We start from the raw sequence: 17294 nt of genomic DNA on the forward strand, positions 1-17294 counted from the left end.
GAAGCTCAATACGTAGTAAATATGCAAACATTAGATAGTTGCTCACCACTAGGATCGCTAATATCTCCTCATTACAGGCAATGCAAAATAGTACCGTCACAGTCTATTGTTTCTAGCACCCTCAAAACTCAAGCTTCGTGAATGTATATAGTAGACTGTGATTTCATCAACATCTGCCCCTCTTTTTGCTCTTGTAATGAGCATGGGTCAGCTCTAAGAATTGACAGTAATAAAACTTCATCATATGACACAAAGCTCGACACGCAGAGGAATACAGATCTCCACTTCTCTGGGACCTGGTTCAGAAATGCTGCTGCGAATTGAGTCACAGCAGAGGAAATAAAATTGAATCACACGCAATTTTTTTATGTTCTGTGGAATTATGCCTGACGTTTAGTTTATCATGGCATGAGAGAAGTACCAGAGTACCTCTGAATAGAACCAGCTTTATGTTGCGCAGGAAGCATTCAACACACGATACCACTATAAATATCAGTACTTCAGAGGAGGACGCGGTCGTGAACATTTTTATTGTTGAGACAGTAATAGCAACGCAACTTCTCGTTTTCATTACAGAACGTGCTTAATGAGTTCTAAAAGCAAAATGACAGTAGACAGAAAGGCAGGCGGTTAAAAGCACAGCTCACATTACGCGATTCCGTCGTTTTACAGTTCCTTTGCTTTTAAAAGTCGTCATTCTACTCTACATAATTCATTCCGACCAAAAAAAAATCATCATCATCATCCTGACAAGTATTCGGTCGAGTGGCCTGTTAGGGTCTTGTTTTCTGTCCATCTCTTTTGAGGTCTGCCAATGGATCTTTTTCCCCTCGGTCACTAATTTAAAATTGCCTTTGGAAATCTGTTGTTGCTCGTTCTGTTGGCGTGATTTTTCCAGTTTTCGTGATATCCATCACTGGTTCAGCCTTGATTTCCTCCATGATATCCTCATTGCGCTTGTGGTCGCATTTAGTGTATCCTGAGTCCTCCTCATGAATCTCACCTCACATGCTGTGATTCTGCTAATGAGCTCTTAGGTTCATGCCTCACTTCCATAAGAGGGAACTCGTCTTGCGAGAATATTACTCAGGCATAAACGCACATATTTCTGAACAATTGCAGGCTTGAAAACACTATTGTTATGAAGAAGGATCGGTGGCGCGGAGAAAAATTCTCTCCGTCACCGGGACTCGAACCCGGGTTTTCAGCTCTACGTGCTGACGCTTTATCCACTAAGACACACCGGATTCCAGTTCCGATGCCGGATTGAAACCTCTCAGTTTAAGTTTCACCCCTTAGTTTCCCTTTAGTGGCCAGCCCTCATGCACTGTGTCACAGATGTGTGACAGTGGCACAATGTCCAACATACTATGTGCAGTCATTATGAGTGACTAAGTGGCCGGGATCCGACGGAATGAGCGCCGTCTTAAATCACTAAGTGATTATTTACGCATTTCATATTATTGTGATGTACCGAAGTACATATGATATTTCCGTGTAGGAATTCTGCGTTATCATATGATGAAGGATGGGTGGAGCGGAGAGAATTTTTCCGGCATGAGCTTAGTGGATAAAGCGTCAGCACGTAGAGCTGAAAACCCGAGTTCGAGTCCCGGTGTCGGAGAGAATTTTTCTCCGCTTCACCCATCCTTCATCATATGATAACGCAGAATTCCTGCACGGAAATTTCATGTACTTCGGTGCATCACAATAATGCTATCGATTACATTCATAGTTTTTATTTGTTGGTTTTCTGGGAGATATCCCTTTCAGATTGAAGAGACAGGTTGTATCCCAAGTAATTGAATTCATTAACCCTTTTCAGAATTTTGTTTTCTAAACATATTTTACTTTGAATTGGGTCTTTGCCAGAAAATGTCATAATTTTTGTTTTATCAGGTGAAATTTCCACGTTATATTGACCAGAAATTATGTGGAGACTATGAAGCGAGCTTTGTAAATCATCTTCTGAAGATACTAGTAGCGCTAGATTATCAGCGAAAAGTATAGCACTGATTTGCAAATTTCTCTTTATTAGTATGTATTTTGCCGTTAGGCTTCAGTTTTCATTCTTCCAATAATAATAATAATAATAATAATAATAATAATAATAATAATAATCCCTACAAGTATTGCACCCTATGACCTGTTACAATTTACTGTTGAATTTTTAACCAAACGCTTCATCCAACAGCCCAGAGATAGCTTCCTTTTGAACGATAATGAAACAAGCTTTTGGGGATCTGTTTGAATACATGCGCTGTAGTTTCCAGTTGTCCTGTTAGTGGTGTACATGATTTGGCTGACTGGCTTTACGAGGCCTGCACCCGGGACGGGTCCGTACATTTAGGCACGTTTTGGCCCATTGTACGCCCTATACATGCAGTGATTGTCCAGTCCGACATGTGGCTCGGATGGCATTCGTGAATCCGACGCTGACAGGCGGGTCATCTAGTCTTAGCCCCTGATAGAGCCGTTTCGCGGACGAGTAACTGATAAGCCCCAGGGACCCGGAGCTCCAAGCCCTTCCTGACCAGCCGACGCTGTCAGCCTCTGTCAGGTCCATCCTGCCTCAGCCCATGATAGAGCCAGGTCCCGTCCGCGCACGATAGCCTAATGAACCCCGGAGCCCCAAGCCCTTCCTATATCAGCATTGGAAACCTGTACTACCCTCAGACTTCACCCCAGCCTGTTTTTACTATTGTAGATGTTAGATGAAATGAGGGGGAAGTGGAGAGTGTTGGTGGAATGATAGAGGAAAACGGGAGTACCTCGAGAAAACCCCTCTACAACGTCTGCTCTGTTCACCACAAATTCCATCGCGACCTGGCTGGGAATCGAACCCGGGCCGCCTGGATGAAAGACCAGAGCGCTAGCGCCTCAGCCACATATGCGGCTGTATATGACATACTACAGGTTCTCAGTCCACACCTGTGGAGTAACGGTTAGTGCGTCTAGCCGCGAAACCAGGTGGCCCGGATTCGATTCCCGGTCGGGACAAGTTACCTGGTTGAGGTTTTTTCCGGGGTTTTCCCTCAACTCAATAGGAGCAAATGCTGGGTAACTTTCGGTGTTGGACTCCGGACTCGTTTCACCGGCATTATCACCTTCATCTCATTCAGACGCTAAATAACCGAAGATGTTGATAAAGCGTCGTAAAATAACCTACTAAAAGAAAAACTCTACAGGTTCTAATTATAGTTCTCCCATTACATCATTATGTTTATGTTCCCATTTTGTGTAACCTTCTCTATATCTCATGAGCTTAATTTCATTATCTGTTACTTTGCTTTCATCTCTATTCCTTAATGTCCATGCTTCATTACCGTAACAAAGTACAGGTCTTGCCAAGGTCGTATACAGGCGAACTCTAGTATGTCGTACCATGGAAGGTTTCATTATATTGTTAATTATTCCCATCGTTTTGGTATATTAAAGAACTTTCTTTGAAATGTCTACATCCTCGAGAAGAATTAGTGCGTATCCAAGATTTGCAAATGAAGTTGGTCGTTCTAATATTTTTAAATACAAACAAAACTTGCTGTGTACCGACTATTTTCCACAAAAGACTATTTTGACGTGATAATTTTCGTACGGTAGGAAGTTTCTGATGGATTTCGTTCATTTAGGTATGAACGTGTGGGGCATATCCCCCAATACGCGACTAGGTGTACCGGGTGGGAGAGATGTCGCGCACGGAATGGAGAGGGCGCATGGATATCTGGAGTACAATTTTGGGTACACAGTCAACTTGGAGAAGACGCTGTGATTACACACGTTGTCTGATTTAAATGAAATAAACGGCATACCTTTGCTAAATAAGCTAATTTTTCGGAAGAATAGTGATATTTAATCAGAAGTTCTGGTATGGATATTGTAAGCGTGTAAAATTGGAAAATTAGCATACCATGCTTTACAATAGCCTATTCACTCAAATAGAAATTGAGAAAACGTGCTCAGACCGATAAAGTGGATAAAGAAATCCTGGAAAAGTCCGCTATAAGTGGGACCGAACGGATCAGAAAGTGCAGGGAATGCCAGAACGCCGAGCGCTTGAGGCCCCTCGGCCGGGTACGAGCGATGTTGGCTTTTTTTTTTTTACTATAATATCATGCAGTGTTTAATTAGACTTCTATTAAAATTATATACTGAACGTTATAAATCATATTCCAAGGATGCTAATAGAGCTAAAGTCATCTGCAAAACATTTTGCTCTATATCAAAATTATAGACCTACCGGCACGTAAATTACGTCACCCAATTTCGGGAATGAAACTGCAATTGTGTTGGTTTGAATGTTCTCTTTTTTTTCATTTGCAAATGGAGAGTCTACGTCTATGATAAGAGAAGTAATTAACGAAGGACATGATGCCAGAAAAGCGTATCAACAAAACTACAACTTTACATTAGAGCCATTTAAATATATTACCCTTGTTTACATAACATGGTACTTCCTTTGATCCTTTCTCATGTCCATTGTAATTCTCAAACGATTGTTTTCAAACATAAGTAGGTTCCATTAAAATATTTCAATAAAGCTGCATTTGTTGACATGCCCTTCTGGTATGATGCCCTCGATATGTTCTCTTCGTAATATGTAGCGACATTCCGAACTTAGTCCAAGCTCACAAAAATTGTTCACTGTGGTTTATTCAAAGTGTGTCGTACGTGTCTATTAGCACTTTAATTTTGCAGAACTAACGATTACATATCAAACGAGTGGTCGCAGAAGGTATGTAGCTGCTCTCGAAGCCGAGATACGGAGTGAGTCAGCCAAGGCTAGAGCGGCGTCAGCGGGAAGTCGTATGCCTAGAAACTGCTGCGCCATCGCAGTGATCAGATCTCTTCTTCACGTGCGTTTCGTGTTTATTTATCTAAACACGTTCACACAGTTAGGGTGCAGCTTTATACCGTGTATTTAGATTGCAGTGTATCCATTATGAAATATAGCCTTGAACGACGAGTGTTAATTTACAACTTTGTGAAATACGAATCTTGGAGAACAGTTGTAACAAACTTTCGCCAGTTATTCTCTGATTCGCCAGAGCCTTCTAAAGCAATGATTTACAATTTAGTGAAGAAATTTCGTACAACTGGATTAGTATTGAATAAGAAACGAACATGTGAAGCGTATTCTCGCTGAGGAGATGAGATATTAGAGAGAACTCCTACGACATCATTCCGCCTTGTAGCTCAGCAGGTAGGGGTGTCACAGTCTTCAGTGGTAAGAGATACGAAACAATTAAAATTAAAACCTTACAAAATTCGTGTAGTTCGGAGGTCAACGGAACCCGATTATGAGAGCAGAGTTAGGTTTTGCGTGTGGTTCCAACAGTCAGTGTATGATGAACTACTTGACCCCACCTATATTTTTATAGTTACGAAGCATGGGTCCACCTCAGTAGTTGAAAGAAAAGTTTTACGAGAATGACACACATTCACTTGAGGAACTCAAAATATCCGGCACGAAATTCGAGCCATTTCGAAGAACGAACTGCGGCGAGTTGTTGGACATGTCTTCAGTAGATGTGCAGCCTGCCAGATATCACAAGGACGTCATTTCGAACATGAACTGTGAATTCAGTGAGTTCATCATTACGTAATACTAACCGCGAAAGCGCGAAACGAATCCTCCTCATATGGTAGCGTCGTTATGTATGAATCAGCCGCCATCGTACTATCAGAGACTGGAATGCTTTACCTGCAGACTTACTAAAGGCTTTACCAATAACCAAAAATGTATTTAAAAATAGGTTAAGGACTTTACTAATAGACGGTAGTATATTATACACACTATTTAAAGGGTGTAATTGATATCTTGTATTTGAAGTGTTCTATCATTGAGGAAGTGTGTTGTGTCAGTGAAGTCTATTGTGTAAGTGAAGTGTATTGGTGTCAGTGAAGTGGCTGTGCAAAGTATTTGAACAGTGAAATGGTTAGAAGTGTTAGTGAAATCAGGTAAAATCAGTGCAGTGAGTGAGTTGACAGCGAAATAAGTGTAGTGCCGAAAGGTACTTGTGCAGGTATGAACCTGTCACACTCGTGGGTCTTAGTTCGAACTTATGGTTAAGATACAAATTAGATTTACTTTAAATGTTATTATAAGTGACCATGCTTCATTTAATTTAGGATGCTCATTATTTTATTATTATTATTATTAATTATTGTTTTTATTAGTTGTGTTTATTATTAATTGTCATTATTGAGTGTAATTACTCGTAGTTACCACTGCCCCCGGGTATATACCCATTTGCAGTGTGAATAAATACATACATACATGAGTGCCGTTAGGAGTCTAGCCCTGGCTGGTTCACTCTGCATTACTAGGTGAGTCCACGCGCTACTGCTAATTTTAAACGCAGCTTTGATGCCCTCATACCCATAGAGAAGAGAGGTGGCATTATCGGGCATTGTAATGGTACATGGCCTAACTATAATAACATTAACATTCGGCTGTGGCTCGTCTTATTTGAATTACCTAACATTCTTCTTACAACTGGAGAAAACATCAAAAAGCCCCAATAATATAATCAGCCCAAACGGAATTCGAACCCATTCCCGAGACCGGCCTTGGATTGGGAGACCAGTTCCTTTACATCTGAGCTACACCGGTGGCTAAGTTAATTTCAAGGGGGTATTTAAGATTATACAGGGTGATTCATAATTAAGTGTAAATATTGCATGGATGTTGTGTAACATTAAAAACAAGAGTAAAACGTCCTATAAAACTTCTTATAACAGTGTTTCACTTCATAGTTATGCTATAGTGAGATGGAGGACCAATTGGTTGGCCAGCCAGATCACCGTACATGAACACAGTGGACCTCTTACAGCGAGGTCGTCTGAAGTTGCTAGTGTACGCCATTGACATTCCGAACAGAGCAAAACAGCAGTGACGAATTGAACGTGGATTTGATTGTGTTAAATGTTCGGAGTGAGTTGCACGGTCCAGTGACATTACAAAATCAAATGAACATTGTGATGTTTAAAGTTGTATTTAGGAAAAATCACCTTCAGTTGTATTTAGTTTGTTACAGCTTCTTTTCTGCATAGCTTTGAAATTAAGTAATTTCACAAAAAGTGGTAGGGCCTATTGAGAGTTTAGTCTTGTTTTTACTTCTACGTTACACTCATCTAGCATTTACACTTATTTATTAAACATTCTATATATTATGTTCGGGAACCTAACGGGATATTTTATCGGGATGACAATGCTAACCTCCGCTAGAAAGAAAATCTTTCGATAGTAGCCAATTTACAAAATTTTATTGGTCAAGGAATCCTCTTTATGTGGACTTTCCGTCTACTTTTAGGATCTGAGAAACAGCAATAGCAACGCTATGGTATCAAACCAAGTTTGATCAAAATTGTTTGAGAAATACCTCGAACGACTCATTCATAAAAATGTAAAAAAAAAAAAAAAAAAAAAAGGGCAGAGTAGCTGCACAATTTACCAACAAATTTACTTTAATTATTAACTCCCGCAAGGGATTTATTATTTATTTATGTACATTAGTTACGAGTGAAAATAATTCATACTGTCAGAAACACGTGGAAGCAATTACAAGGACATAACATATTCGGTACTCAGATAAATAATTCAGCTATGCGAAGTATGCTTCATGCCGTCGTAGTAGTCCGTGTTAACAATTTATTTCTCGACATTACTTTTCCATCTATTAATCTGCAGAGAACAAATGCGTCTTGAGTAGAGTAGCATGCACATATGTATTGCAGATTTTTTATGACTCCTCGATAAAAATAGTGGCTTTTCTCGGAATGTAAAAAATTACTGGATCCCAAAGAAGTCAGCTCACGAAAAATCCATGCCAACGGAAGCAAACATTTATTCAACTGTTTACGTGAATCCAAACATCCCATTTGGTGCAAGTTTCATACATATATTTAGGACTTCTTAGTTCGTACATGTAAGCCCAGGGCCCCTAGGCAGTTAAAAGAGTCCAATCCTCTTTATATTTTATTTATTTGACATACTTTGACTTTATAAAATAGACAAGCAGACTTAGAACTGAAATAAACAGGAACCAACTATACTTTTTACACACTATAATGTTTGTATTTATAATTACAAAATTACACTGCCACGTGACGAATAAATCTATACAGTTTTAAGACACTATACACTAGAAAATGTTGTAGAATAAAGTCAAATGCGATGCGAAACAAATAAAAACAAAGAACACAAACACAGTGTTGCCACTTGAATTGTCAAAAAATTAACTGTTCAATAATTTTCTATTTCGTTTGGAAAAATTGACAAAGTTTTAGTGTACCAACAAATATTATTATTATTATTATTATTATTATTATTATTATTATCATTATTATTATTATTATTATTATTCCCCCCTGGCCGTGGCCCCCTCGGAGGTTGGGTCCCTAGGCAGAATTTCGCGCTGCACGTGGCTAACTTGATCCGAACAAATGTAACTTTCGTTCTGAAAAAGAATTGTAAACTTTCGGAATATGTATAAGTCTTTCTTGTGTTAAATTTTAACATACCTTGTTAACATGTTTCGACCTATTTTGGGTCATCTTCAGAACTGGTCGTTGTTGGTGTTGGCGCCACTTGTTTCCTGTGTGGGTGCGTTCGTAGTGTAGAGTCAAAGAGTGTATGTGTTTTGAAATTGAGTTGTGTGTTGAGAATATCGTTGGGGTGTGTTTTCGTTTGTCTGTATATTTCATATTGTTCCAGTGTGTTGAGTTTCTGGCTTTTTGGTTGGATGTCTGAAGATGACCCAAAATAGGTCGAAACATGTTAACAAGGTACGTTAAAATTTAACACAAGAAAGACTTATCATACATATTCCGAAGTGATACAGTGTTAAAAGTTGTGTAATCAAGATGTATGATTGTAAAATTTTACCTTTGTTCTAACCAAATTTCTGCATATTTAAAGTACAAAACTAAAATTCTCTCAATAATTTATTACCATAATACACTGCTCTCTTAAATTGACTGAGCATATTGGGAATTAAATCAATGGCTCTCCCGATATGTGCTATGAAGTGTTTCATATAAATTTTATTTTTATCTCGGAAAGGAAGCAAAAAAAGCAAAATTGTATTAAACTTTTTTGTTTGAAATATCTCAAAGAATAACCCCTTGAAATGAATGACATTACTTACTGTTCATTCTGTATGTATGATTGATGTGTTGCATTTCCAAATGTTTAGGAGTAATTTTTGTTATTAATATGTATTATTCACTTCTTTCAAATAAGTATATTATTATTTATAGGTACGTAAGTGTGTACGTGTGCATGTGTTTTTCAATATCTATCTTAAAAAGAAAACAAAATCCATCGCCTTGCTTCCCCTTTATGATGATATTCGAATACGTCATTGTTTCTGTTAAAGTGCCAGTTTTTAATCTGTTACTTGAGCCCGATTTAATGACAACCATCAGCAGCCTTAATAAGTGCATTGACAACTAGAAAGTATTGTATTTTGTTACTGCAGTTAATATGCTTTTTTTTTTTTTTTTTTTTTTTTTTTTTTTTTTTTTTTTTTTTTTTTTTTTTTCCCCCTTGCACAATTTGAATTCTTGTAAACAGAAAGTGAGCAAATGCGCAAAGAAATAATTTTTTTTTCCTTGGTCGACAATAAATCAAATCGGGGACTTCCGTGGTGGGCAGGGCATGATTGCGCCCCACGGTCAGGTAAGATGCAGCGGATAAAAAAGGGTCGCTGTTTTGTGGGCATAATTCCCATCAGGTAGAGAAAAGGGACATGGCATAGTTGCGCCCAAATGAAAAAGACATCAGGGGAACTCGAGCTTCGTAGTCAATCAACCTTATTGATTTCTTATTCGATTTAATATTCATTATCGATACCGTTAAAATGAACACCATGAAGTAGACAGTACTTTATTAACTGTTTTTCTACTGTTTATGCAGTGATTATCGATAGCCTACCGTAAAAAATGAACACCACGAAGTTGATAGTACTTTATTAACTGTTTTTCTACTGTTTATGCAGTGATTATCGATAGCCTACCGTAAAAATGAACACCATGAAGTTGGCAGTACTTTATTAACTGACATATTCAAACGAGTTTTATGGGTCTCTCAGAAATGTCTTCCGTAGCTTTTCTTTTAACGCTGTTCGATACACTTTGTCTAACAATGTGTAAGTCCGCAGCGTGGTTATGATCAATTTTGCTATTTAAAATAACACTTTTTTGTCTATCACACACAATATATGAACTGCATTTTTTGTTTGTACACCGATACCACTATAATATTTCAAAGTAATTTATTTATTTTATGACAATCAGTTTTGTGTTTACTATGCCCACTGGGGCGCAACTATGCCATGTCCATTCTGCTACTTGATTTCTTCGGAGCGCAACTATGCCATGTCCATTCTGCTACTTGATTTCGTCGGGGAGCAACTATGCCATGCCTAGGTCTTCCAATTGACTGCGGGGCGCAACTATGCCATACCATCCGTGGCTTCTCCCCACTTCACTCGTGTTACCTGTTTGTTTTAACCCTCGTGGCCGTCAGCGTCCCATCCGTCCGCAGTCCGCACCCGTACTGCCGCAACTCTTGAAGGGGCCCGCTATTTATAGGCGGGAAAAGGGAACTCTTTACTGGTCGCCGAAGATGCAGATGCGCCTTTATCAACTTGACTGAGTTCCAGACTGGAGTAAATTACCCGTCAGTTCCATTTGTGCAGATAACAGTTCACTCTTGAAGATTGCGCGTCACTCAAAGAGGATTTCGTGCATGGTTGAATGTAATGCATATATTTTATGTCGGAGATATTTGCTTCTCAAATGGGCCTTCATAGAATAAGGCGCAGCTATATGCATGCATACTGGCGTCTGAGTTTTATCTTACCCAGATATACATAGGTCATTTTAGTTTTCGCCTTATTGTAAAGCACCCATAGGGATCCTCCCTTTTTCTCTGTCTGGCCGGGTAGCTCAGTTGGTAGAGCAGCTGGCAACGGACTGGAAGGTCCGGGGTTCGATCCCAGGTGGTGACAGGATTTTTTTCTCGTTGCCAAACTTTCAGAACGGCCCCGAGGTTCACTCAGCCTCCTATAAAATTGAGTAGCGGGTCCTTCCCGGGGGTAAAAGGCGGTCAGAGCGTGGTGCCGACCACACCACCTCATTCTAGTGCCGAGGTCATGGAAAGCATGGTGCTCTACCTCTATGCCCCACAAGTGCCTTCATGGCATGTTACGGGGATACCTTTTTTTACCTTTACCTCATTATATATTAAAATTTAATATATAATGATTCCATATTTAATATGGAATCATTATGGTACTGCAGAAATACAGTCTGATCCGTTTGGGAAAACATAAAATTGTATAAAAATAATTATGGACAAAAGTTATTTCAGTTTCAATATACAGTAGAACCCGTATTAACCGATCGGCGGGTTATCCGATTGTTTTTTGTCCTTTTTTTTTTTTAAGAAAAAATATATGGTACTGTACCTTGTATTAGTATTTTTTTTTCTAGAAAGTGTTATTACAAGCCTTATCCCTTACACAAAAGGAACTGGCCACTCTACTCCATTATCTCCTGGCCTAGTTGCCTCATAAGTGGTGCCTTCTTGATATCACTTATGGGGTTCAAACCTGTCTTCGGACAGTTGACTAAACAACAACCCTTACACAATTCTGCTGCTGCTGCTGTCGACAACAGGCATAGTTACTTCTAGGTGTTTTGCCAACTTGTAAAATAGTCAGTATCTGCTTTCAAGAAATGACCCCAAGAATTTCCAGACAATTTATAGCAAACCCGTGCACCATTCAGTTTTTGAACCGACATAGAAGAAAAAGTGCAAAAGAGAAACTGTGGCTTATCTCGCATTATAATATTAAATTGGCGTTACAGCTGTGCACAATTTAATAAAAAGAAACAGGATAAGGTGTATAAAGTATGTAAATCTGTTGTACAACACAATATCTCCACTATTCCTGTCTTTCTGGAGACAGCCAACACAATAAATTTCTTTGTTCTTAAAAACCCGTCGTTGACAACCGAACTTACAATTAGTGAACTTTTGATCTACTATCTGGCATATTAAACACAACACCACGGAGGAAATTACGAAATTTTATGGTATGGATTATCCGACTTTTTCGATTAACCGTTCAGTATACCTCCTTCATTCACGGATAGTAGGTTATATTGTGCTATTAAAACATGGGAGTTTTGTAGCTTTCTTTTTGCAAACAGAAGAAATCAGATTATCTCTTACCAACGACTGAATAAACAAAATGCAATTTATTGGAAGGCAACGAGCTAAATTCGTGTAACATCAGTTCGACAGGCATATGTTACTTGTGAATACTGTGTCCGGAGAGCTCCGAATTACAAATCGATAATGTTATGGTATCGCACGTTTGAAGAAAGTGGGTCTGTTGACATGCCACACACTGCTAGATGTAGTCATGTTAGGTATTACGCGATCTGCAGAAATGGATCAGATTTGCTCTTTATACCACAGCTACGACAGGAAAACCACATGGACACGATCTTCCAACAGGATGGCGCACCATCTCATTGAGGGAAAAAAGTTCGTGATTTCTGAGTAACAGTTAACATCAACTGGTGCAGTTGTGGGTCAATTAGTATTGGTTACTCAGGAGAATACGAGCGGAAATAATGTTGTTTCCCTTGCCGTATGCGCTAGAGGAAGCTTTCGATATCAGTTTAATGTTGCTTTCAGTGTTTGGTTTTCCTGGGTAAATCTTTGGTAGTGATGGTGGTGGTGGTGGTAATAAACGGTTTTATAAATCTTGTTCGCTCACGTGATGTTTTACGTCTTGGCTACTAAGCGTGCTGTGGCCAGCATCGCCCGTACGTCAACTCCACTTCCTAAAACATGTATAAAATCTTACTTCATATAAGGTGCTGGAAATGTCGTCCTCCCTCAGCTAAAGAGGCGTTGTATTGGGAAAACACTTTCTAATTTATTCGATTAAGTTTGGCCACTGATTTCTGGTTTCTGATTTAATTTCTCATGTTTTCCTTTAGTTCTTCCAATGTGTGAGGATTTATTTTGTAAACTTTGTGATATTGTTGGCGTACGTTCAAGATTTGCATCAATTTCGCCTATTTTTCCTCTGTCAAAACTGTACATTTCCGGTCGTGGTTTTTTTTTTTTTTTTTTTTTTTTTTTCATTGAACCAGTAGATTCAAATTTTTTCAAGCACGATATCAGGAAATGTTTGAATAATTACGCACGCGGACTACGAGCTGATTCATAAGTCTATTTACAATAACGTTTACACAGAAAAAATGCCTTGTTCTAGAGTCAACTGTCTAACCATCTTCGCGAATGAATATATACTGCCGTGAAATTGTCAGGAAGCAAGTTGGGTAATGGGGGAAGTGGAGTTGAACAAGGCAGTGGCATGAGCAGTAGCAGAGATGTAAAAAAAAAAAAATGAGTGAGTGGACAAGACTTATATTGTGTTATTTAACGACGATTTCAATTACAGAGGTTATTTATCATCGACATTCAATGCTGGCAACAAATGGAAGACAATTTTTTTCTTGAAGTGCTTTGATCCACAGCTTCGCTTTCGTACTGGAGAAAACCAAGCTAAGAATTTTATTGCCCGTTAAAATTGGGTTTGAACCCGTGAACGATTCTTAAAACATGAGCCTATAAAGGAAAAGACAATGAGACGATCAGCCAGATCAGTACGTAGGGAGAAAATATTGGTTGATTTCTTCTTTCTTGTGCTGTAAGCTGGAGGATAGTAGTTTATTGTTGCTCTTCATAGCAAAGAGCTGTTTGTGTGTTGATAGGTTTATGGACATTCATGAAGTGTTTATAAGAATCTGCTACAGTATACTGCATTACCTTCTCAATCGGAAAGCCCCGCTGAACATCCAATAGCCACTTTCTGAAGTAACATAAATAGTGTAGAGTATAATCAGTTCACAGACTGTCATCATTACATGCATCAGACAGCAATCAATCGTATCAGCTTGACCAGTGACAGATGTTTCTCAGCACTAACTCTGTCGTCAGAACATTAATTATTCAACTTAGTTTAGGCTATATCCAATCAGAAACTGGTTTAAACTAGAACGGTGATATGTGCGTGAGAGTGTGTATGAAAGCAGTGCGAGTATTAGTTTAAAATTATTTGATATTTTTTAGTTTTTCTTCAAGATTAGTTCCTATATATATATATATATATATATATATATAGAGAGAGAGAGAGAGAGAGAGAGAGAGAGAGAGAGAGTTTGTGCACTTCACATTTAATTCGAATTTTCGAAGCTTACATTTGGTTAATTCGAAGCCAGGACTTTACTGATGCATCGTGTATAGTTTTTTTTTCTTTTCTTACAGATTGGGGCTGATGGTGCAAATTCACAAGTTCGAAAGGCAATGAACGTTCAGTATTTGTCTTGGAACTATCATCAAATGGGCATTGTTGCAACACTCAAATTATCTGAAGTAAGTAAACAGCTCATTCTCAGTACCTAAAGTATTTACTCAATTGTGGAAGACTGTTGTAAGTGCAATAATAAATGGAATTGTGTTTCAGCCAACGGAGAATGTTGTGGCTTGGCAACGGTTCCTACCTACTGGTCCAATTGCCCTTTTGCCAGTAAGTATTCATCATGTTGCTCCTAACAAGATTAACTTATTTAGTGAAAAATCATTAATTTTTGCAAGCGTTGCTTTATGTAATTAAGAACTTAATTGTAACTTATTTTTGGATTAGGTAAATTAAATTTTTAGTATAACACGTATGCATATCTTCTTATGAGAACAGATCAAGAGTCCACACCTGTGGAGTAACAGTTAGCGCATCTGGCCCCGAAACCAGGTGGCCTGTGTTCGAATCCCGGTCGGGACAAGTTACCTGGTTGAGATTTTTTTCTGGAGTTTTCCCTCAATCCAATATGAGCAAATGCTGGGTAACTATTGGTACTGGACCCCGGACTCATTTCACCAGCATTATCACCTTCATTTCATTCAGACGCTAAATAACCTGAGATGTTGATACAGCGTCGTAAAATAACCTACTAAAATACTGCTTCAAAATAATAATAATTAAATAAATAAACCTCTTTCGTTTATACAGTTTATTTCATTTTAAAAGTGTGATACTGTTGATACAATGCTGTGTATTATTAAGTAGCACCCAGTGAGTATGAAGCACTGTTGCGTAGTAGTTGTAATAGTCTTCAGAAGACGAATAGTTGTAGCTATTCAAATAGTGTGTTGATGCTTCACATAATTTTACTGAGTAATATGTCTGTCAGAATGAAGTTTTCCAGCTCCGGTTGCTTGTTGAATGAATTAACTGTGCTTGGAATACTGCCATCCAGTACACGTGTACAGCAAATAGTTTTAAATTTACGTCTCGTAAGTTTTTAATCTTCTTGTTGAACATTCAAGCATTAACACTACCACAGAATATGCTGCCTTCGAATGAAAATTCTAGTTGCATGAGTAAAAGTTGTTGACTTGCAATGTTACATAGGTGAATTAAATGAAAACAAGAGTTAATTTGTCTGACTTTCGTCACAGTACCGTAGTTCATAGTCATGTTTGTCGGGACCATTTTCATGGTTAGGTGGTAAGCATACGCATGCCACAGAAGATAGATATTCTGTGAGAAGCGATGTTAAAAGGAAATTTAAGTTTGGGAAGGAGGTGAGTTGTGGCCCTTTGTAATTGGTACTATGCCAGCATTTACCTGAAGGAACTTGAGAAATCATGAAAAACCAAAGTCAGGCTAGCCAGCCTGTGGGATCGAACCCTGGACTTCCCACATACAAGGCGGCATCGATTATCAACACTCCGCATTACTTGGTAGTCTTTATTATTATTAATTTAAATAAAAGCGAAAGCAATGGTAAATTCTTTGGAAGAGGTGTAGATTGGACTTCCTTCATTGCTGTAATGAAAAAAAAAATCACAACATTTCAAAGATTGGCTCTAAAGTTTTCTATAATTTCCTTTCGTTTAATCATAGTAAAATTATGGATTTGTGTGTTAATGGTTGTAGCGAAATTTTTAAAAAGAACTGGACAAATAATTTATATTTTCTCATTCCTATCAAAAACATATCTTCTTGTTTTTAATATGTATTGCTTCATTATACCACTATGTAACTCAGATTTTCCAGGATTACAATTTTGTACAATTAACCAAATTGTACTTTCATAAGTGCCAATGGACTTAAGCTCCATATAAAAAGTAATATAAAACTTTTATTATAAAATCACAACATGAGGTGAACAAAAACTGTTGTCATTATACACAGCTAAATATGCTTATTATTATTATTATTATTATTATTATTATTATTATTATTATTATTATTATTATTATTTACATATGTGTACCTCAATTATTGACTCTTTTTTCACACAGATCTCCCCATGTTCTGTCCACTTGAGCCATCCACTTTGCAGCATCTCAATTTCGTAAGAGTAAAACGAATGAGGAACTACCTATACACCACGGCTTTAATAATAATAATAATAATAATAATAATAATAATAATAATAATAATGGTTTATTTTAACTGGCAAAGTTAAGGTCATTCGGCCTTCTCTTCCACTCAACCAGTATGATAGAAAATTACTACAATGCTATGAATATAACATAATTAATACAATACAATATAATACAATACTACAATACAAGACAATATAATACATAATTAATATAATACAATGACAATTCTTTTCATCTTCACAACACCAATAAAATAATCATGTAATAATAATAATAATAATAATAATAATAATAATAGTAATGATAGTCATACCTAAATTAAATTGAATTATTAAACTCGATCACAATTATAACTTCAATTTGACTGCGCCCGTAAGAAATCGTTTAGCCTTTTCTTGAAAGTGGTTATTGTCTGGCAGCCCCTAATGTTCTCCTTTTGACTGCAATTCCTGTCCACCTAAACACCATCTGTGGAATCTGTGAAGTAACACTAAAAAACAAGCCTTCTGCACATGTAGCATCATAGATGGCTGATATAATGAGTAGTCAGGACGCGAAAGGAATTGTGTGGGAAAGGAAACACAACTGGCTTGGAGAAAGAGAAAGTAATTAAAAGGAAGGAAGCAGGCTCTGTCCTCTCCCAAGTAATGTCATGCTCAACTATATCTCACAGACTCCTCAAACAGAGTTTACATGTTCATTTATGGAGCCAAAAATATACTAATTGAACGGCGGTGCTAGATCTGGCGAGTGTGGGGTGTGGGACAGTCATTCAGATGCAGATATTCGATTATTTTCACAATCAGACACC

At 37.9% G+C, this 17294-nt stretch overlaps 2 protein-coding genes across 2 annotated transcripts in view; one reads left to right on the forward strand and one right to left on the reverse strand.

Moving 5' to 3' along the window:
* LOC138704542 (transient receptor potential channel pyrexia-like) overlaps positions 1-10644 on the reverse strand; it is a 68852-nt gene extending 58208 nt beyond the window's left edge. Inside the window, exon 1 of the mRNA XM_069832541.1 lies at positions 10503-10644. The gene's annotated coding sequence lies outside the window, so the exon portion shown is untranslated. The remainder of the gene's footprint in view (positions 1-10502) is intronic.
* Positions 1-17294, forward strand: part of Coq6 (ubiquinone biosynthesis protein COQ6, mitochondrial) — a 94439-nt gene that overhangs the window by 64529 nt on the left and 12616 nt on the right. Inside the window, exons 4-5 of the mRNA XM_069832543.1 lie at positions 14357-14464; positions 14556-14618. Coding sequence (XP_069688644.1) covers positions 14357-14464; positions 14556-14618 — 171 coding nt within the window. The remainder of the gene's footprint in view (positions 1-14356; positions 14465-14555; positions 14619-17294) is intronic.

Source organism: Periplaneta americana, chromosome 8 (assembly GCF_040183065.1).
Source record: "Periplaneta americana isolate PAMFEO1 chromosome 8, P.americana_PAMFEO1_priV1, whole genome shotgun sequence".
NCBI lineage: Eukaryota > Metazoa > Arthropoda > Insecta > Blattodea > Blattidae > Periplaneta > Periplaneta americana.